We start from the raw sequence: 18,874 nt of genomic DNA, 5'->3' as shown, positions 1-18,874 counted from the left end.
TAGTGTCCTCGAAACAAGGTTTCTAGGACAATGAAGACCTAGTGTCCTCGAAACAAGGTTTCTAGGACAATGAAGACCTAGTGTCCTCGAAACAAGGTTTCCTGGGACAAAGAGGACCTAGTGTCCTCGGATCACGGTTTCCTAGGACGATGAGGATCCAGTGTCCCCGGAACAAGGTTTCCTAGGACAATGAGGACCTAGGATCCTCGGAACACGGTTTCCTAGGACGATGAGGACCTAGTGTCCTCGAAACAAGGTTTCCTAGGACGATGAGGATCCAGTGTCCCCGGAACAAGGTTTCCTCACTCGCTAACTTAAGCACGCACTCTGTAGCAGTAGATCGGAATTGACCTTACTTGACCCGCGCATATTGTACCTTTATTCTTAATATTGAAAGTACAAACAAAAATAAGACCAGTCCACTCAAACTGACTCAATGGCACATTCTACCTCATGGGGAACGAATTTGTCGGACAGGTGAATGCAAACTGATATTGATTGATGTGTGTCGTTCTCGACCATTACCTGTGTGATTGTCCGGCCCTAGCGTTAGGCTGACCATCCCAGTGGCCTCCCATCGGGACGGCTACAAAGAGAACTGGACACTTCGACGCTGGACATCCCAAGGCCGTCTCTGAAGACACACCGACATATGCAAATATCTGTTTGTCTGATATGCTCCGATACTCTGCGCTTCCCTTGTCCTTGGTAATCTGATCTAACATTAATCTGTCATGCTGGAAGGACCTACTAACAAAGTCTTATTGGTATATATGCTGCAAATGCGAGATGATAGAGTACATATTAATGTCATATAAGGCAAAGATTAATGAATGGTAAATCTATCCTGTTTCTGTGAATGCTAGTTTGGCTTTCAGTGACAATGTGATAACACACACTTTAGATAAATCTGTTTGCAGAAACCATGCCGCGCATGCCATACTATATAGACCCGATATTGCCACAGTACACCGCACACAAGAGCGCAACCCACAGTACTCCACCCACCCCCCACAGTACTCCCCACACAGTGCCCCACCCACCAACTACAGTGTACTACCCACAGAGCACAATCCACAGTACTCCACCCACTCTAGCCCCACACAGTACCCCCGTACACACACACACACACACACACACACACACACACACACACACACACGCACGCACGCACGCACGCACACACACACACACACACACACACACACGCACACACACAATACCCCACCCACCAACAACAGTGTATTACCCACAGAGCACAAGGCACAGTTCTAACCCACCACCGACAGTACCCCAAACATCACCCACAGTACCCGACACACAATACCCCACCAACCAACTACAGTGTACTACCCACAGAGCACAGCCCACAGTAATCCACCTACCACCCACAGTACCCCACCCACAGTATCCCCCACACAGTACCCGACACACAATACCCCACCAACCAACTACAGTGTACTTCCCACAGAGCACAACCCACAGTACTCCACCTACCACCCACAGTACTCCACCCACAGTATCCCCCACACAGTACCCGACACACAATACCCCACCAACCAACTACAGTGTACTACCCACAGAGCACAGCCCACAGTACTCCACCTACCACCCACAGTACCCCACCCACAGTATCCCCCACACAGTACCCGACACACAATACCCCATCAACAAACTACAGTGTACTTCCCACAGAGTACAATTCACAGTACACCACTCGCCCTACACAGTTCACCTTCCACAATTCACCACCAACAGTTCACCTTCGACATTTCATATTCCAAGTTCACCTTCCACAGTTCAACACATACCACTCACATTTCACCTTCCACAGTTCACCCTCCACAGTTCGCCCTCCACAGTTCACCCTCCACAGTTCACCTTCCACAGTTTACCCTCCACAGTTCACCTTCCACAGTTCACCCTCCATGGCTCACCTTCCACAGTTCACCTCCACATCTCACCCTCCACAGTTCACCTTCCACAGTTCACCACATGCCTTCCACAGTTCACCTTCCATAGTTCACCTTTCACAGTTCACCCTCCACATCTCACCTTCCACAGTTCACCTTCCACAGTTCACCACATACCTTCCACAGTTCACCTTCCATAGTTCACCTTTCACAGTTCACCTTCCACAGTTCACTTTCCACAGTTCACCTTCCATAGTTCACCTTTCACAGTTCACCTTCCATAGTTCACCTCTCACAGTTCACCCACAACAGTTCACCTTCCACCGTTCATTCTCCACAGTTCACCCAATACCTTTCACAGTTCACCTTCCACAGTTCACGCTCCACAGTTCACCTTCCACAGTTCACCACCCACTGTTTACCACTCACCATCCACAGTTCACCATCCACAGTTCACCTTTCACAGTTCACCATCCACTGTTCACCACAAACCGTCCACAGTTCCCCTACCACAGTTCACCATCAACTGTTCATATTCACAGTTCACCTTCCACAGTTCACCGCACACCATCCACATTCATGCGACTACCCGCACCGCACCGCAACGCAGCACACTATATACAACCGACAGTCCACCAGCCTTAACCCACAGTACCCCAATCATAAGACCACATCCACATCACACCACCCACAGTATACCATCCACAATTCACAGTACACCATCTACCCCACACATGCACAGCACCTAAACCCCAGAGTACCCCCCCCCCCCCCAACCTCCTCCCCCATCCCCACCCATTACCCATGAGCAAACCCACCACCCCCAGCTCTCAACAAGCGTAAGTTGGATCCCGACAGCCCCGAGTAGGACTGAGATATGAGAAAGCCGGACATTCAAGTAGATCTTGTACACAGGTGCGCGTCCCCCAAGCCTCTCCCTCCGACACGGAGACCACCAGGAAGCAAGCAGATATGTATTATGTAGGTAATAGATCAATAATACGTTGTAGATGTATAGCTCTCAAAGCCTCTCCGATCTGTCAGCCGGCTTGTCAGTGAACAAACTCAATTTAAATGTTCCAGTGACCTACATTAGCAAATATGTATGTATATACCAATGTAAGTAAACAACCGCAGCTCTTAGGTTTTAAAGAACCCCCGTTGTTCCGACTTGAATACAGACACGTGACTGTAAAGAATTGCATCCACTTGGTCCAGCCAATTACCACAGGACATAGACGGAGTCACTTGCTATGACACAAGCGCAACTTCAAAGACGCTAAAATAAACTTGCTATTTGTTTTTTCTACGAATGTGGTTGCACTCCATTGGGTACCTCATTCAAGACGACGGGCGCAGTTACAACGACTGCCAAAAGTCAACATTAACGGCCCCTTCTAAATAATCAGTTTCTATATCACTGTACAGGATTGGTTAGCACAGGGTTAGGAGATGTGCTAATTTTGCGAAATTTCATTTCGTTTTAAGCCGTCGAAATATTTGCCAGGACTGTGACCTAACCTCATACTGTAGTTCCGCTACCACTCGGGTATTGTTGACGGACAGTTTACCTGCAACTTGGAGTAGTCGTGAGAAACAATTAACATGTCGAGAAACCTATTCATTAAGTGACGCAACGCGGCAACTGGAAAGTTGGATTGTTGAGACAAGATGATTGAATGTTTCTCGTGATCGAGAGACAGACAGAGGAAGATGGAGAAGAAGTGCGGAGAGAGACAAGAAAGCCACTGAGAGAAGAAGAGATATATTGGGCAGGAATACAGGTAGAGGTTGAGAATGAAAGAGTGAGTGAGTATGGTGGTATTACGCCGCTTTTAGCAATATTCCGACAATTTCACTGCGAGGGACACTAGACATGGCTTGACACATTGTACACATGTAAAGAATCGAAACCGGGTCTTCGGCGTGACGAGTGGGTGCTTTGACCATTAGTCTACCCGACCGCCCCGAGAATGATAGACAGGGTGGTAGTTCAGGAGAGAGATAGGGGAGAGAGAGAAGGAAAGCGAGAGAAGAAGGAGAAGACGAAGAAGGAGACTAGGAAAAGAAGGAGAAGAGGAAGAAGGAGAGGGAGTAGAAGATGAATGATAAGAAGAAGGAGAAGAGGAAGAAGGAGAGGGAGTAGAAGATGAATGATAAGAAGAAGAAGGAGAAGAGGAAGAAGGAGAGGGAGTAGAAGATGAATGATAAGAAGAAGAAGGAGAAGAGGAAGAATGAGGAGTAGAAGATGAATGAGAAGAAGAAGCAGAAGATGAAGACGAAAAAGAAGGACAAGAAGGATAAGAGGAAGAAGGAGAAGGAGAGAGGGAGTTTAAGATGAATGAGAAGAGGAAGAAGGGGAAGAAGAAGGAGAAGAGGAAGAAGGAGGAGTAAAAGATGAATGAGAAGAGGAAGAAGGAGAAAATGAAGACGAAAAAGAAGCACAAGAAGGATAAGAGGAAGAAGGAGAAGGAGAGAGGGAGTTTAAGATGAATGAGAAGAGGAAGGAGAAGAAGAAGGAGAAGAAGAAGAGGAAATAAGAGGAATGGAGACAGTAGTTTTCACAAATGTTGTTATTGGAGTGCAAAGCTGTGTGATACGTCTCATGCTGTGAGGTTTACATTGGTTATCTTCCTTACGTCACAGATGTAACTGTAGCATCTCTCCGCTCAAAGCCTGTAACTGTTTCAACGCGTATATTGTTGACAGCAAATATGTAGTAGAAAATTAAATGATAGGTCGAATGTGTTCTTGTCATTCGGGATACGTGTATACATTTGTCACTGATGGTAAGTGTATAATACTGATGGTATCTGTGTATATCAGATATATCAAAGCGGGTCAGCTGTTTTCGATGGTAGCTTTATTTGACGCCGTGAGAAAGCTTCACATCAAATTTAGTTCGAGTCCAGATATCTCATGAAGGAGTACACCAGGAATTGGTTTCGAATAATGTACCAGTTGTCGGATCTTCGGTGTGACGAACCACCACTTACCCACTTGGCCACATCACTGCCTTATATTTTGTGTGATATTGGATAGTTTTTATGTCCAAACATACACAGCCAGGAAATACAGCTCATAAATCAGGTGGCAGTAACAGGTGAGGTGAGAGAAATAGGGTTTAACGTCGTATTCAAGATTATTGCACTTATATAGCAACGTGCATACATGTGTCTGTGTGTAAGGTGAGGTGAGGTGAAATGGGGTTTAACGTCGCGTCCAACATTATTGCACTTATATAGCGACGTGCATGCACGTGTATGTGTGGCTGCTTGTACTAGTCCGGACTGATACCGATTTATAGTGCTAGCTCACTGAGATACCATGCCGCAGTTTAATATGAATAACCCACTCAGACACTTATTCCCACTTATTCACTCAATGCCGAGCGCCAGGCAGAGCAACAACAATCACCATTATTAGCGTCTTTTAGTATGACGCGGCCGGGGATCTAACCACCGACCGCCGGCGGCAGACGACGGGATCCACTACACCACGGAGGCGGTCGGTGGCAGTAGGACTAGGACATATAACCAGTATCAGTACATGGTGGAAGAAAACTTTCAATTCATGTTTCACCAAAGAGTTTCAACCATCTTCTCAAAGCCATAAACCACAATGTAAAGCATTAAGCCCCTAGGCCTGAGACCAAGATCATTTAAATTCCTATTTTACATTAATCAGTATTTCACCGCGGTTTTACATCAATATTTAACAGTAAATACCGATCGAACATTCAGGATAGTTTACGCTAGTCAGTAATACCCATTAGGACCCTCAATAAACTAATGACAATTATAGGGCTAAGGCTTATCATGTGATCATGAGGCAAACGGAACATATACAACAACGTATTTAACAGCACCGCCACTGTTGCAATATAGATATGTTTGCGAGTGCTCCGAATCTTATTTCTTCATCATGTATAATTGCCACATAACTGATGGTAGGAAATCAGCACGCCTGGCAACCACAGATAAGCATGTGAATGACCACACAACTGCAAGCTCGTAAACAGCCATCAGACAAAATTACATAGTGTTCGACCTCGGTTCCCGTGAGACTTTGTTAGTGAATTTACTGTTATTGGGTTTTTAATGTGTCATCACACTTGTAAATATATATACATTATAACCATTATTTTAATCTGAAGATTGCTTGTAATATCTGGTAGACCCGTCTCATGCTGTTTCTTTGACGAATATAGCTTTTGCAGAAGATTCTATGTATAAGTGAAAATATAAAATGTCAAAGCCAGCTTATCTGCCGAAACTCAAAAAGATACTCCAGTCTTGCGGGTATGATTACATTTGGAGAGAGCAACATGTAACAGTACCAGATCGTTTCGTATATAATTTAAGACAAAGGCTAAAAGATATGTATTTTCAAAAGTTGTACTCTTCACTATGTTTACACAATAGGTTAAATCATTACACCTGTTTTAAATCATTCATTCTTACTGAAAAATATCTTATGGATATAAATGTTAAGAAATTTTGAACAGCACTATCCCGTTTCAGATGTAGTACTCATGACCTTCTAATAGAAAAAGGTAGACATTTATCGATATCAAGGGAAAACAGATTGTGTAAATATTGTACTTGCCAAGAGATAGAAGATAAATACCATTTTTAGTAAGTCTGTCCATTGTATGCAAATATCAGATCAGAAAAGAATAGTATTACATACATACATATTTTTATCTGAATCCTAGAATAGACAAATGTTATATCCTCGTGTCACCTCAAAATGAAAGAGTCACAAAATATCTTTCAATGTATATATACCATGCAATGAACATCAGATCCTCTGCATTATAGATGTGATATTTAGTTACGATATATGTAATTCATATTGCACCCATTGCTACTGTATGTGTATATGCACTATAGGCCTGTGACCTTTTCAGTACTTGAAATAAAGATTGATCTGCCGAAACATATTCCATTGGGCGTGAAAGGCAAAATAGTGGTGAACATTACATGAATGGATTTATGAACATCAGTGATGACACCAGGTGTTCGAGAACAGAGTAACCATGTCCCACTTTACAGGTAGCACCCGACACGCTCAATAAAAAGTAAGTGTTTGCTGCCTAACGCCACAAAGAAGTAATCCTGCCATACGTCGGCTACCTGTAAACAATCGAGTCTTGACCAGACAAGTGATGGCTGAAACCCCGTTATTACGTATACAGGCTTCTCGTTAATAATGAACATTTTAATGATGTCCGAAACGATTCCCTATTTTGATTTGTTCCCCGTGTTTGTTTAGCCGAACATTTGACTTGCCTTTGCATGTGTTTATGACGGGTGCCGGGGGAACGGGTGGCCCAGTCGTCTTAGGCGCCGCGATTCGCTGTGCAGAGTTGCGTCCCTTTGGCATGACAGAAACCTATGATTGTGGGTTCGAATCCCGGTTCGCCCCGATTATGTTTCTAGGTTTGTCAGCACCATACCCGTGCTCGTGGGTTTCACCGAAGTGGTAAACGTCTGAGACCTGCATCACTTCGGGCTTTCCTCCCACATTAAGCTGTCACGCCGCGATATAACTGGAATAATGTTAAAAGCGGCGTTAAAACAAACTCAATCACTCACTCAATCACTCACTCACTATGACGGGTGGAACAATCATTTTTGTTGTTGTTGTTGTTGTTTTTATTATATACTTATTTATTGGTAGTAGTGGTAGTGGTAGTGGTAGGTATAAGTAGTTACCTTACTTCAGTGATTTTGTACCAGTAGAACCAGAGCATACCACACGGCAGTCCAACAGAATGCCCTCGTCCTGTCTCAACAAGTGAAGCTGGGGATCAAAGAAAACTCTTTCAAAGCAGAACGAAACAGTGATTAAATGTTAGATACATCCTTTATAAAGGTTAATGTAAAATCAATGTTCTCGGGTGTTTCCAAATAGGCCCTATCAGGTTGCGATGGATCACAGAGCCTGTGAAAACGACTGGCTGTAGCAATAGACTTCACCACAGACGCTGCCAGAAACGGCCCCATACCCTTGGTCCTATAGAGTCCATCCATCAGGGTGACACCGGGTGCTAAAGTGGTGTCCAATGTACCTTTATAGATGTGACGAATCATTGAGGTTATCACTGCCACCAAGATGTATCAAGCGGCCCAAGCACTTAATCGCATGACCAATATTGTGAGAAGGTCATAGTAAAATCTGTTTCCGAGCTGGGGTTTGTCTTTTGCTCTTTCATCCTCCATGGACAATGGTGACAGCTAAAGTGACATCGTTGTTGAAACCTTGAAAAAAGGCCGGTTTATTTGCCAGCGCTTAACAAACCCAACAACTATTTATCATGGGGTAAAGGTTGTGGTTTTCAATTTGTCACTGTCAAAAATCCTAGCGTAGTCTTAACAAAGGACTTGCTGGTGTATACAGCGCGGCGGCTAGAGGTTGGAGTAGGGTGTCGTCACGGAGGGGGGTGCGGCCAAGACACGGGGCAGCTGCAGGGAGGGGCAAGGATGAGGTTGGGGAGGAACAGAACGCGTGGGTGGAGGTCAGTTGGCTCTCCACTTTGAAAATGCATATAAAGAACAGATCTGAGTAAGAAGAAGGTATGAGTGAGTATGGTTTTACGCCGCTTTTGACAATATTAATTCAAGTAGTATCTCGACTGGGGACACCAGAAATGGATTTCACATATTGTACCCACGTGGGGAATCGGAACGCTACCCTGTGAGAGGAACGAACTGTTGGGGGAAAAGGGCACTTGGATTTGTACACCACGAAGGGAATAAATCAGACTGGATAATGATATTGTTGTTGACGGAGAATACCCCATGCGATGAGAAACGGGTCAGATGTTGCCGTTGACGGAGAATACCACGTACGATGAGAACGGGTCAGATGTTGTTGACGGAGAATCCCACATACGATAAGAACGGGTCAGTTGTTGTTGTTGACGGAGAGTACCACGTACGATAAGAACGGGTCAGTTGTTGTTGACGGAGAGTACCACGCACGATAAGAACGGGTCAGTTGTTGTTGTTGACGGAGAGTACCACGTACGAAAAGAACGGGTCAATTGTTGTTGACGGAGAATACCACGTACGATAAGAACGGGTCCGTTTTTGTTGTTAACGGAGAGTACCACATACGATAAGAACGGGTCAGTTGTTTCTGTTAACGGAGAATTCCACGTACGATGAGAACGGGCAAGATGTTGCTGGTGAACGGTGTACAGTAAGTAACGTGTAATGAGAAGAGGGCAAGCAGACTAAAGTGAGTGAGTATGGTTTTACGCCGCTTTTAGCAATATTCAAGCAATATCACGGCGGGGGACACCAGAAATGGGCTTCACACATTGTACCCATGTCGGGAATCGAACCCGGGTCTTGGGCGTGACGAGAGAACGCTTTAACCACTAGGCTACCCAACCGCCCCGGCATACTAAAGGGAGGGAAATTAAAGTGTACGATGTGTCTGATAGCAGAAGCGGCCAAACTGTATTCGTTACCTGCTGGCAGAGGGAAACAGAAGGATGATATGCAGGTGGTATGCAGGTGGTATGCAGGTGATATGCAGTTGGTATGCAGGAGAAGGCTTACAATGCCAACGTCGTATGTACATTTAGGAACATATACAAATATGAGTGCTTATGAGTATAAATATTCTCGAATATACGAGGTATTTTTGTATAGAATGTTTTGTTACACCGATGCCTCATTTGAAGGACAGATAGACGTACATGCTGACATTTTATTAGATTATAATAAGCTTTCTGACGTCATCTGACTTCAGTGCGTTGTTGACATTCAAGACACCTGGACAAACATGCACATTCGTGGGATGCCCTTGGGCAGGGTACCCAGCGTGGACAAGTGCTCATGCTATCAACCACTACTTTTCCTGACCCAGCTCTAGGATGTAATATTGAGATACATGGCGTAGAACAATATCCACTCACTCATTGTCGCAGGTTTCACGATAATCTGGTGTCGTTATTGTTATGTGAGGTGAGGTGAAATGGGGTTTAACGTCGCGTCTAAGATTATTGCACTTATATAGCGAGGTGCATGTACGTGTGTGTGTTGCTGCTTGTACTAGTCCGGACAGATGCCGATTTATAGTGCTAGCTCACTGAGATACCATGCCGCAGTTTAACATGAATATCCCACTCAGACACAGTATACTGACTCCGAGCCGACCAGTCCTTGTTTTAGCCCCTTAATGCCGAGCGCCAGACAGGGTAACAACAAGTACCATCTTTTAACGTCTTTTGGTATGACGCGGCTGGGGATCGAACCCCGGACCTTTCGCTCGCCGGGCGGACGTTCTACTACTAGACCACGGAGGCGGTCCTATTGTTATGTAACAAAGACACGAGGCTAAGTCATCTTTAACTATTTGTAGCTTCGTTGTTGATTTTCCCCATATTTCTCTTGTATGCCGAGATAAGAATTAGATGTCTGCTTTTTCCCAATGAAACAAAATAACTTAATGATGCTGAACACATTTAATTTGTACATAGCATAGCGGGAACAGTGTCATTATTCAGAAACTCAATAGTCATATCGCTAAAGGATATACAAGTTTATATAGGACATACGCGATAATATAGTATGTACGAGTTTATGCAGGACAAACGACTTGATATAGGAGATACGATCGTATACAGAGGGATAACTCAATCATTCGGCTAAACAAACCAACTTTCAATAATACGATCGATGTCCAAAAGTTACAATAATTATTCATATTTGTTGAGCATAATTTTTTGACATTTATTATAGAAGTAGAAGTGTTCTGCATGAATGTGCTTAAAGACGCTTAATGTTCTAGGGGCGGTCAACAGTTTACAATTTTTGTAGTCCGGGGAAGGGAGTGTCAGAGACAGAATGTATGTCCCGTAAACATTATTTTGTCTAACCCTAAGGCACAATTATTTTTTTCCAGTATTTTCGGGAATTGTTTTTTTAATTCCATACTGGTCGGAAGAATACTTTGAGTTCAGTGGTTAAAAATAAGATATAGGGAACTTAATGTATGTGTTAATATTGAATTATCATGCAACGCTGTAATACATATCTTTTTATACTTATCTGGATATTTATGCAAGATAGGATGAATATTGAGTTTAAAAACAGGATGAAATGGTTGAAAATGTGTTGAAAGGAGTGTGAGAATAGTTCATTGAAGATCAATGAGGTCCTCACGCGCGTCTCCATCTGAGATGGAATGTACCTTAAACCTATGTTGTGTAAAAGTGAAAAGGAATGCCAAAACAGTAGCTTCATGAAAATGACTTAAAATCGGAACAGTTTTCTTTTCAGATTGAAATCATTAATAAATCCCTCCCAGGTCTCCAAAAAAGTTTAGTATTGTATAATATTCCTTTTTGTTTGTTCATGTATTTAATTTGATTATTATAAATGATTTATAAGTCGTGGGAACAAGTAGTTTCTTTTTAATATCGCTGAACGGAAACATAGCTGCACTAACATCCGCCTTCCCAATTACTTGCAATTACTTTGTTGCTGTCCAGACGGAGAATCCTATTAATATTATATCAAAACGCGTGAAGTTAAAAAGTGACAATGAATGATTACACAAACAAATATTGAATTCGATCTTTAAACCTGTCATAACAGTTTTAATTAGGTGGTGCCTGTTTCAACAGTTCGCTCGATAATGAAATATATTTGAATAAAAAACACAGTACACACACAATGTACACCTATCGGGTTATGTTTTTAATAATGCCATCAAAGTATTATTGTTTTAATCGATGGCTTAAATAAAGAACTTTTTTCAGGCACCTCGCGTGAAGCCATACGTAGAATGACTCGATCATTTACACTACATATACAACGGGGTTTAGAACACAGCTTGGTGTGGTTCACAATACTGTGGATACTGGCCAGGGCTTATATCTGGAATTCCTGAAGGAGACACCATCTGTCAATGAACTTCAGATATCTGTTAGATGTCTGTCCGTTGTCTGTCTGTCACAGTGTTGTCCAAGCTGTCCGATCTCCACTCGACACCCGAGTTGAACAAATATACCGACCAATTACTCCAATTTGGTACAACTTGCTCGTGTTTAGATTTGACAGAATGTGCTACAACGAGTTTTCTCTCTTTGACATCGAAGCACGAAATCCTTTATGTCCACAAAAACTGCCCATTCACAGGTTCTATGAAAACGCGGTTGTTCCCCGCGCTTAATTCATTCGCGGACGTTTAAAGCGATTGAAGGCGTGATTTGGCCTAAATTAAAAGCATCGTTGAATGCAGGTACACCGTGTATGCCTCCGCGAAGAGGCAAGGGTGAGGCTCTGGTCGACTGGATGTTATGTGTGAGGAGGTCAGAGCATGTTGGAAGTCGTACTCCATTTACTCGTGGAATGTCGAGCTAGTCTGTGACAAATAGCACCAAACACACACGCGCTTCTAGGAATGAAACATAGTGTTCTATACCCCGTGCTCAGTAGCTACATTCCGCCCAACCACCGTATCTTAATCCTAACCCACCTATTTTGTTTTTTATTTCCACGTGTTATGATTTGTGCAGTATGTAAACACTCCCTTCTATGTACATGAAGGTGAAAACTTGTCGGCACAATACCAACCAGCTCAGAGAGGATCTACTCTTCCTGTTAAATGTATATGTTTTAATTAAATCCTTTCTACATGTGGAATTTTACTTTGAGACGATATTAGGCATGTTCAGTCTTGTATGTAGATGGGAATTATATCTGATAATGGAAGTAAATGCATCTCGTCTACTACTGGTCGAAAACAGTATTCCCCTCACATAGCACATACATGGGGATATCACTTAGTATCATTGTACCCGCGCTACACAGATAGATATCACAATACCCCGCGCTACACAGATAGACATCACAATACCCCGCTACACAGACAGTCATCACAATACACCACGCTACACAGACAGACATCACAATACACCACGCTACACAGACAGACATCACAATTCCCCGCGCTACACAGATAGACATCACAATACCCCGCGCTACACAGATAGACATCACAATACCCCGCGCTACACAGATAGATATCACAATACCCCGCGCTACACAGACAGACATCACAATACCCCGCGCTAAACAGATAGATATCACAATACCCCGCGCTACACAGATAGACATCACAATACCCCGCGGTATACAGATAGATATCACAATACCCCGCGCTACACAGATAGATATCACAATACCCCGCGCTACACAGATAGACATCACAATACCCCGCGCTACACAGACAGACATCACAATACCCCGCGCTACACAGCAGACATCACAATACCCCGCGCTACACAGACAGACATCACAATACCCCGCGCTACACAGACAGACATCACAATACCCCGCGTTACACAGACAGACATCGCAATACCTCGCGCTACACAGACAGACATCACAATACCTCGCGCTACGCAGACAGATATCACAATACCCCGCGCTACACAGACAGACATCGCAATACCCCGCGCTACACAGCAGACATCACAATACCTCGCGCTACACAGACAGATATCACAATACCCCGCTACACAGACAGACATCGCAATACCTCGCGCTACACAGCAGACATCACAATACCCCGCGCTACACAGACAGACATCACAATACCCCCACTACACAGACAGATATCACAATACCTCGCGCTACACAGACAGACATCACAATACCCCGCGCTACGCAGACAGACATCACAATACCTCGCGCTACACAGATAGACATCACAATACCCCGCGCTACACAAACAGACATCACAATACCCCGCGCTACACAGACAGACATCACAATACCCCGCGCTTCACAGACAGACATCACAATACCCCGCGCTACACAGGAATATATCACAGTACAACGTTGACTTTCTCAGTACCACATTGACTCTCTCAGTACCATTTTGACTCTTTCACATCCACGATGACTCTCAGTACCACGTTGACTTTCTCTGTACCACGATGGCTCTCTCAGTACCACGTTGACTCTCTCAGTACTACGTTGACTCTCCAAGGAACACGTTGACTATCTCAGTACCACGTTGACTCTCCAAGTACCACGCTGACACTATCAGTACCCCATTGATTCTCTCGGTGCCACGTTGACTCTCTCAGTACCACGTTGATTTTCTCAGTACCACATTTACTTTCCCAGTATCATATTGACTCTCTCAGTACCACGTGGACTATCTTAGTACCACGATGACTCTCTCAGTATCACATTACTCTCTCAGTACCACCTTGACTCTCCGAGTAACACACTGACTCTCTCGGTACCACGATGACTCTTTCAGAACCACATTGACTCTCATAGTTCCTTGCTGACTCTCTCGGTATCATATTGATTCTCCCAGTACATTGTTGACTCTCATAGATCCTTGCTGACTCTCTCGGTATCATATTGACTCTCCCAGTACCACATTGACTCTCATAGTTCCTTGCTGACTCTCTCGGTATCATATTGACTCTCCCAGTACCACATTGACTCTCATAGTTCCTTGCTGACTTCCTCAGTATCATATTGACTCTCCCAGTACCACATTGACTCTCATAGTTCCTTGCTGACTCTCTCGGTATCATATTGATTCTCCCAGTACCTTGTTGACTCTCATAGTTCCTTGCTGACTTCCTCAGTATCATATTGACTCTCCCAGTACCTTGTTGACTCTCATAGTTCCTTGCTGACTCTCTCGGTATCATATTGATTCTCCCAGTACCACATTGACTCTCATATTTCCTTGCTGACTCTCTCGGTATCATATTGACTCTCCCAGTACCTTGTTGACTCTCATAGTTCCTTGCTGACTTCCTCAGTATCATATTGATTCTCCCAGTACCACATTGACTCTCATAGTTCCTTGCTGACTCTCTCGGTATCATATTGATTCTCCCAGTACCTTGTTGACTCTCATAGTTCCTTGCTGACTTCCTCAGTATCATATTGATTCTCCCAGTACCACATTGACTCTCATAGTTCCTTGCTGACTCTCTCGGTATCATAATGATTCTCCCAGTACCTTGTTGACTCTCATAGTTCCTTGCTGACTCTCTCGGTATCATATTGATTCTTCCAGTACCTTGTTGACTCTCATAGTTCCTTGCTGACTCTCTCGGTATCATATTGATTCTCCCAGTACCACATTGACTCTCATAGTTCCTTGCTGACTCTCTCGGTATCATATTGACTCTCCCAGTACCTTGTTGACTCTCATAGTTCCTTGCTGACTCTCTCGGTATCATATTGATTCTCCCAGCACCACATTGACTCTCATAGTTCCTTGCTGACTTCCTCGGTATCATATTGACTCTCCCAGTACCTTGTTGACTCTCCAAGTATCACCTTGGCTCCTTTAGTACCACGTTGACTCTCTCAGTTCCACATTGACTCTACCAGTACCGCATTGACTCCCCCAGTGCCACGTTGACTCTTCCAGTACAACGTTGACTCTCTCAGTACCTCGTTGACTCTCTCAGTACCACGTTGACTCTCTAAGTACAACATTGACAATCCCAATAGCACGTTGACTATCTCAACAATTTATCGGCTACATGTATCTCAGTACCACGTTGAATTTATGGTTGAGAGTCTTCTCTTTCAGAACTCACCCAGGACATACACAAGTTCCTACATTCTTTGCCGCATGCTCACCTACAATGATAGCCACTGCCACTGAAACAGCGACTCCAAGAGGACATAACTGTCACTGTCGCAGTGTGGTAGGGAGAAAAATTAGGAAATTCAAGCCACACTTAATACGGCTAATTTGCACTTCAAAATATTGTCCACAACAGCTTCGGCCCATGTCTGCGGTATGTGCCCTTCTTTATTCTGAAACTTTTTCAAGGTCAAAGACAAAGTCGTTTGGGGTTTTTTCACAGCTATAAAACCCGAAGCCATAAACCATCTCAGTGTTTCACAGGTGATAGAGACATTTGTGCAAGACAGTTTGAAGAAAGCCCACGTGACTGTTTGCAACAAAACTAGCTGACGGCAACAGCAGCGTCTTCAGTTGACACCATCCTCGTCCCCGTTCCCACGTTGGGCAGACACGGTGAGAGGTATTAGTATCAGGCGTTTAAAATATTGCCTCAATGGAAACTGATTACAAGCAGAGAATGTAATCCTTTTAAACATGTTCTTTAGTCAAAGGCAGTGTACACATTCTCATGTCCGCTTTCATCCTGTATCGTGTTTCTTGAGCGTCTGAGTGGAATATTAATGCATCATTCTCCGCAACACTGCCTGTGCGATGGAACAGGCATCCTGCTATGTGTGGGTGATGCGGTACTCCTTCACAAGCTCCCTGCAGGGTAGGTGTAGAGTTACAGCGAGTCCCACCCTGCACTGGCATCTGGGTCGATGGGGATATTGCTACGACTCGTGTTGCTGTGCTGATTATGAAAAAGAAAGATACACACTTGAAAGTTGGATTAGACAAAAATATACAAACGTTATTGAAAGGTTACTTGGCTGAAAACAGTCGCCAAAATACTGCAAACTTAAGGTCCAAAACACATCTATGATCATGATACCCTTATCACGTCGCATTTGTTTCAGTTTTCGCCATCATTACACATGGGTGAATGTATGCTTTCTTCTACCCGGCAGTTTAGGGTGATAGGAATCATGTTGGTATACTACAGCTAGGTCGTCTTATGCGGCGCTGGAGATCTTGGTATACTACAGCTAGGTCGTCTTATGCTGCCCTGGAGATCTTGGTATACTGCAGCTAGGTTGTCTTATGCTGCCCTGGAGATCTTGGTATACTACAGCTAGGTCGTCTTATGCCGCCCTGGAGATCTTGGTATACTACAGCTAGGTCGTCTTATGCTGCCCTGGAGATCTTGGTATACTACAGCTAGGTCGTCTTATGCTGCCCTGGAGATCTTGGTATACTACAGCTAGGTCGTCTTATGCTGCCCTGGAGATCTTGGTATACTGCAGCTAGGTCGTCTTATGCCGCCCTGGTGGTCTTGGTATACTACAGCTAGGTCGTCTTATGCCGCCCTGGAGGTCTTGGTATACTACAGCTAGGTCGTCTTATGCCGCCCTGGAGATCTTGGTATACTACAGCTAGGTCGTCTAATGCCGCCCTGGAGATCTTGGTATACTACAGCTAGGTCGTCTAATGCTGCCATGGAGATCTTGGTATACTACAGCTAGATCGTCTTATGCTGCCCTTGAGATTTTGGTATACTACAGCTAGATCGTCTTATGCTGAACTGGAGATCTTGGTATACTACAGCTAGATCGTCTTATGCTGCCCTGGAGATCTTGGTATACTACAGCTAGGTCGTCTAATGCTGCCATGGAGATCTTGGTATACTACAGCTAGATTGTCTTATGCTGCCCCGGAGACCTTGATAGCCTACAGCTAGATCGCCTCCTACAATCAGCATAGGTTGTTGGGGACCATTTCTAACAATTTTGCTGACACGAGCATGGATATGGAAGGTCAAAGATAAAGCGAATCTAGGGTTCGAACCCATGATCAGTAGATCATTGTGTGTCTAAAGGGCGCAGCCCAGCACAACAGAGTGTGGCGTGTGTAACCGCTTGGTGATCCGTTCCTACTTTATACTTAGCTTCACGATACTGAATTACAAATTCCTCCCTCCTTAATAAATCATTTTCTTTTCAGTCATGACAGAGGAAATTAAATAAATTTAAAAACAGACCTATTTTCTGCTGACACCAAGCTTTGTTCTGACTGAGACTGCGATATCTCGGAAACGCTCGAAGCGTTCTGCATGGCGTGAATGATACCATCCCTTAATACGCATGCCTTGTCTGCAAATACACCCAAACTACACGCGAAACACAATGGACGTATGAATGAACCAGCCCTTCAATGCTAGATGACACAATAGTGCCAAGTATCGACATCGCGCTAACTCTCTGTGTTACTAAAATACATACTACTGGATATAATTGGACGAGTTGATCATCCTGCAACTAAATAATCAAAGTTAATGTTCCATTACCGAGCTTCAAAACGGACACCAAGGTGCAATGAAGACTTGAGGATGGTGACGGCAGTATTGACTATGGAATCCCAGAAGGGATATTATCGCGTTGTCGCGCTTTGGTTAATTTTGACACTTTTTGGCGACAATGCGACAACGCGACAGTGTTCCTTCTAATAAACAGAGTGACAGAGAAAACATAATATACTGTGTGACGCCGGTAGAGCGAACACCTTCCTAACGTCTACATGCAAGGAGTGCTATAATTTGGCACTGATAATATTTTTCATATTCTTATTGAAATGTTGTGAGTCGAGCCCATCCTTTCGGTCGGAAGAGAGATCATCTGATCTACACAATAGAGTATATTGTTTTTTAATACCATTGTTGTGTAGATATTTTTGTAATTTTTAACAGTTTTTAATCAAAAATTCATTTTTTTTAAAATAAGACGCTGTAGAAGTATTCTTTGAGTGCTGACTAAGCTCAGTAAACTTTATTTTTGAGATATAATATCGCTAACTTAAACTATTTTCAATTGACAATAAAACATATCATAAAATAAACTGAGAGGTATAGTTTCTTTTGCCCCTCAGTATATTTGAACAGAAATGTTCCCATGCCAGCAGTGGAAGTTTAAACAAGGGCAAAATATTAGTTGGTTGGCTGGTTGGTTGGTTTGTTGTTTAACGCCGCACTCATCAATATTCCAGCTATATGACGGCGGTCTGTAAATAATCGAGTCTGGACCAGACAATCCAGTGATTGACATCATGAGCATCGATCCACGCAATTGGGATCGATGACATGCATCAACCAAGTCAGCGAGCCTGACCACCCGATCCCGTTAGTCGCCTTTTACGACAAGCATAGTCGCCTTTTATGGCAAGCATGGGCTGCTGAAGACCTATTCTACCCCGGATCTTCGCGGGTCGCAAAATATTAGTAGTTCTGTTAATGTTAAAACATCTTGTCTTAATCGCCGGCGAAG

General features: G+C 43.8%; 1 protein-coding gene across 1 annotated transcript; it reads left to right on the top strand.

Moving 5' to 3' along the window:
• Nucleotides 1–1,928: 1,928 nt before the first annotated feature.
• On the top strand, nt 1,929–2,558 carry LOC125378402 (putative proline-rich protein 21). The gene has a single exon (XM_048393878.1). It carries the CDS (start codon nt 1,929–1,931, stop codon nt 2,556–2,558), a length of 630 nt encoding a protein of 209 aa, XP_048249835.1.
• Nucleotides 2,559–18,874: the final 16,316 nt, after the last annotated feature.

Source organism: Haliotis rufescens, unplaced genomic scaffold (genome assembly GCF_023055435.1).
Source record: "Haliotis rufescens isolate VD_foot unplaced genomic scaffold, xgHalRufe1.0.p SCAF_12, whole genome shotgun sequence".
In the NCBI taxonomy this organism is placed as follows: Eukaryota; Metazoa; Mollusca; class Gastropoda; order Lepetellida; family Haliotidae; genus Haliotis; species Haliotis rufescens.
The sequence above is the reverse complement of the archived record's forward strand: the minus strand, read 5'-3'. Positions and strand labels throughout refer to the sequence as shown.

Excerpts from the sequence above, each read along its gene's own strand:
- LOC125378402 (XM_048393878.1), top strand. The coding sequence starts at position 1,929 with ATGGCTCACCTTCCACAGTTCACCTCCACATCTCACCCTCCACAGTTC.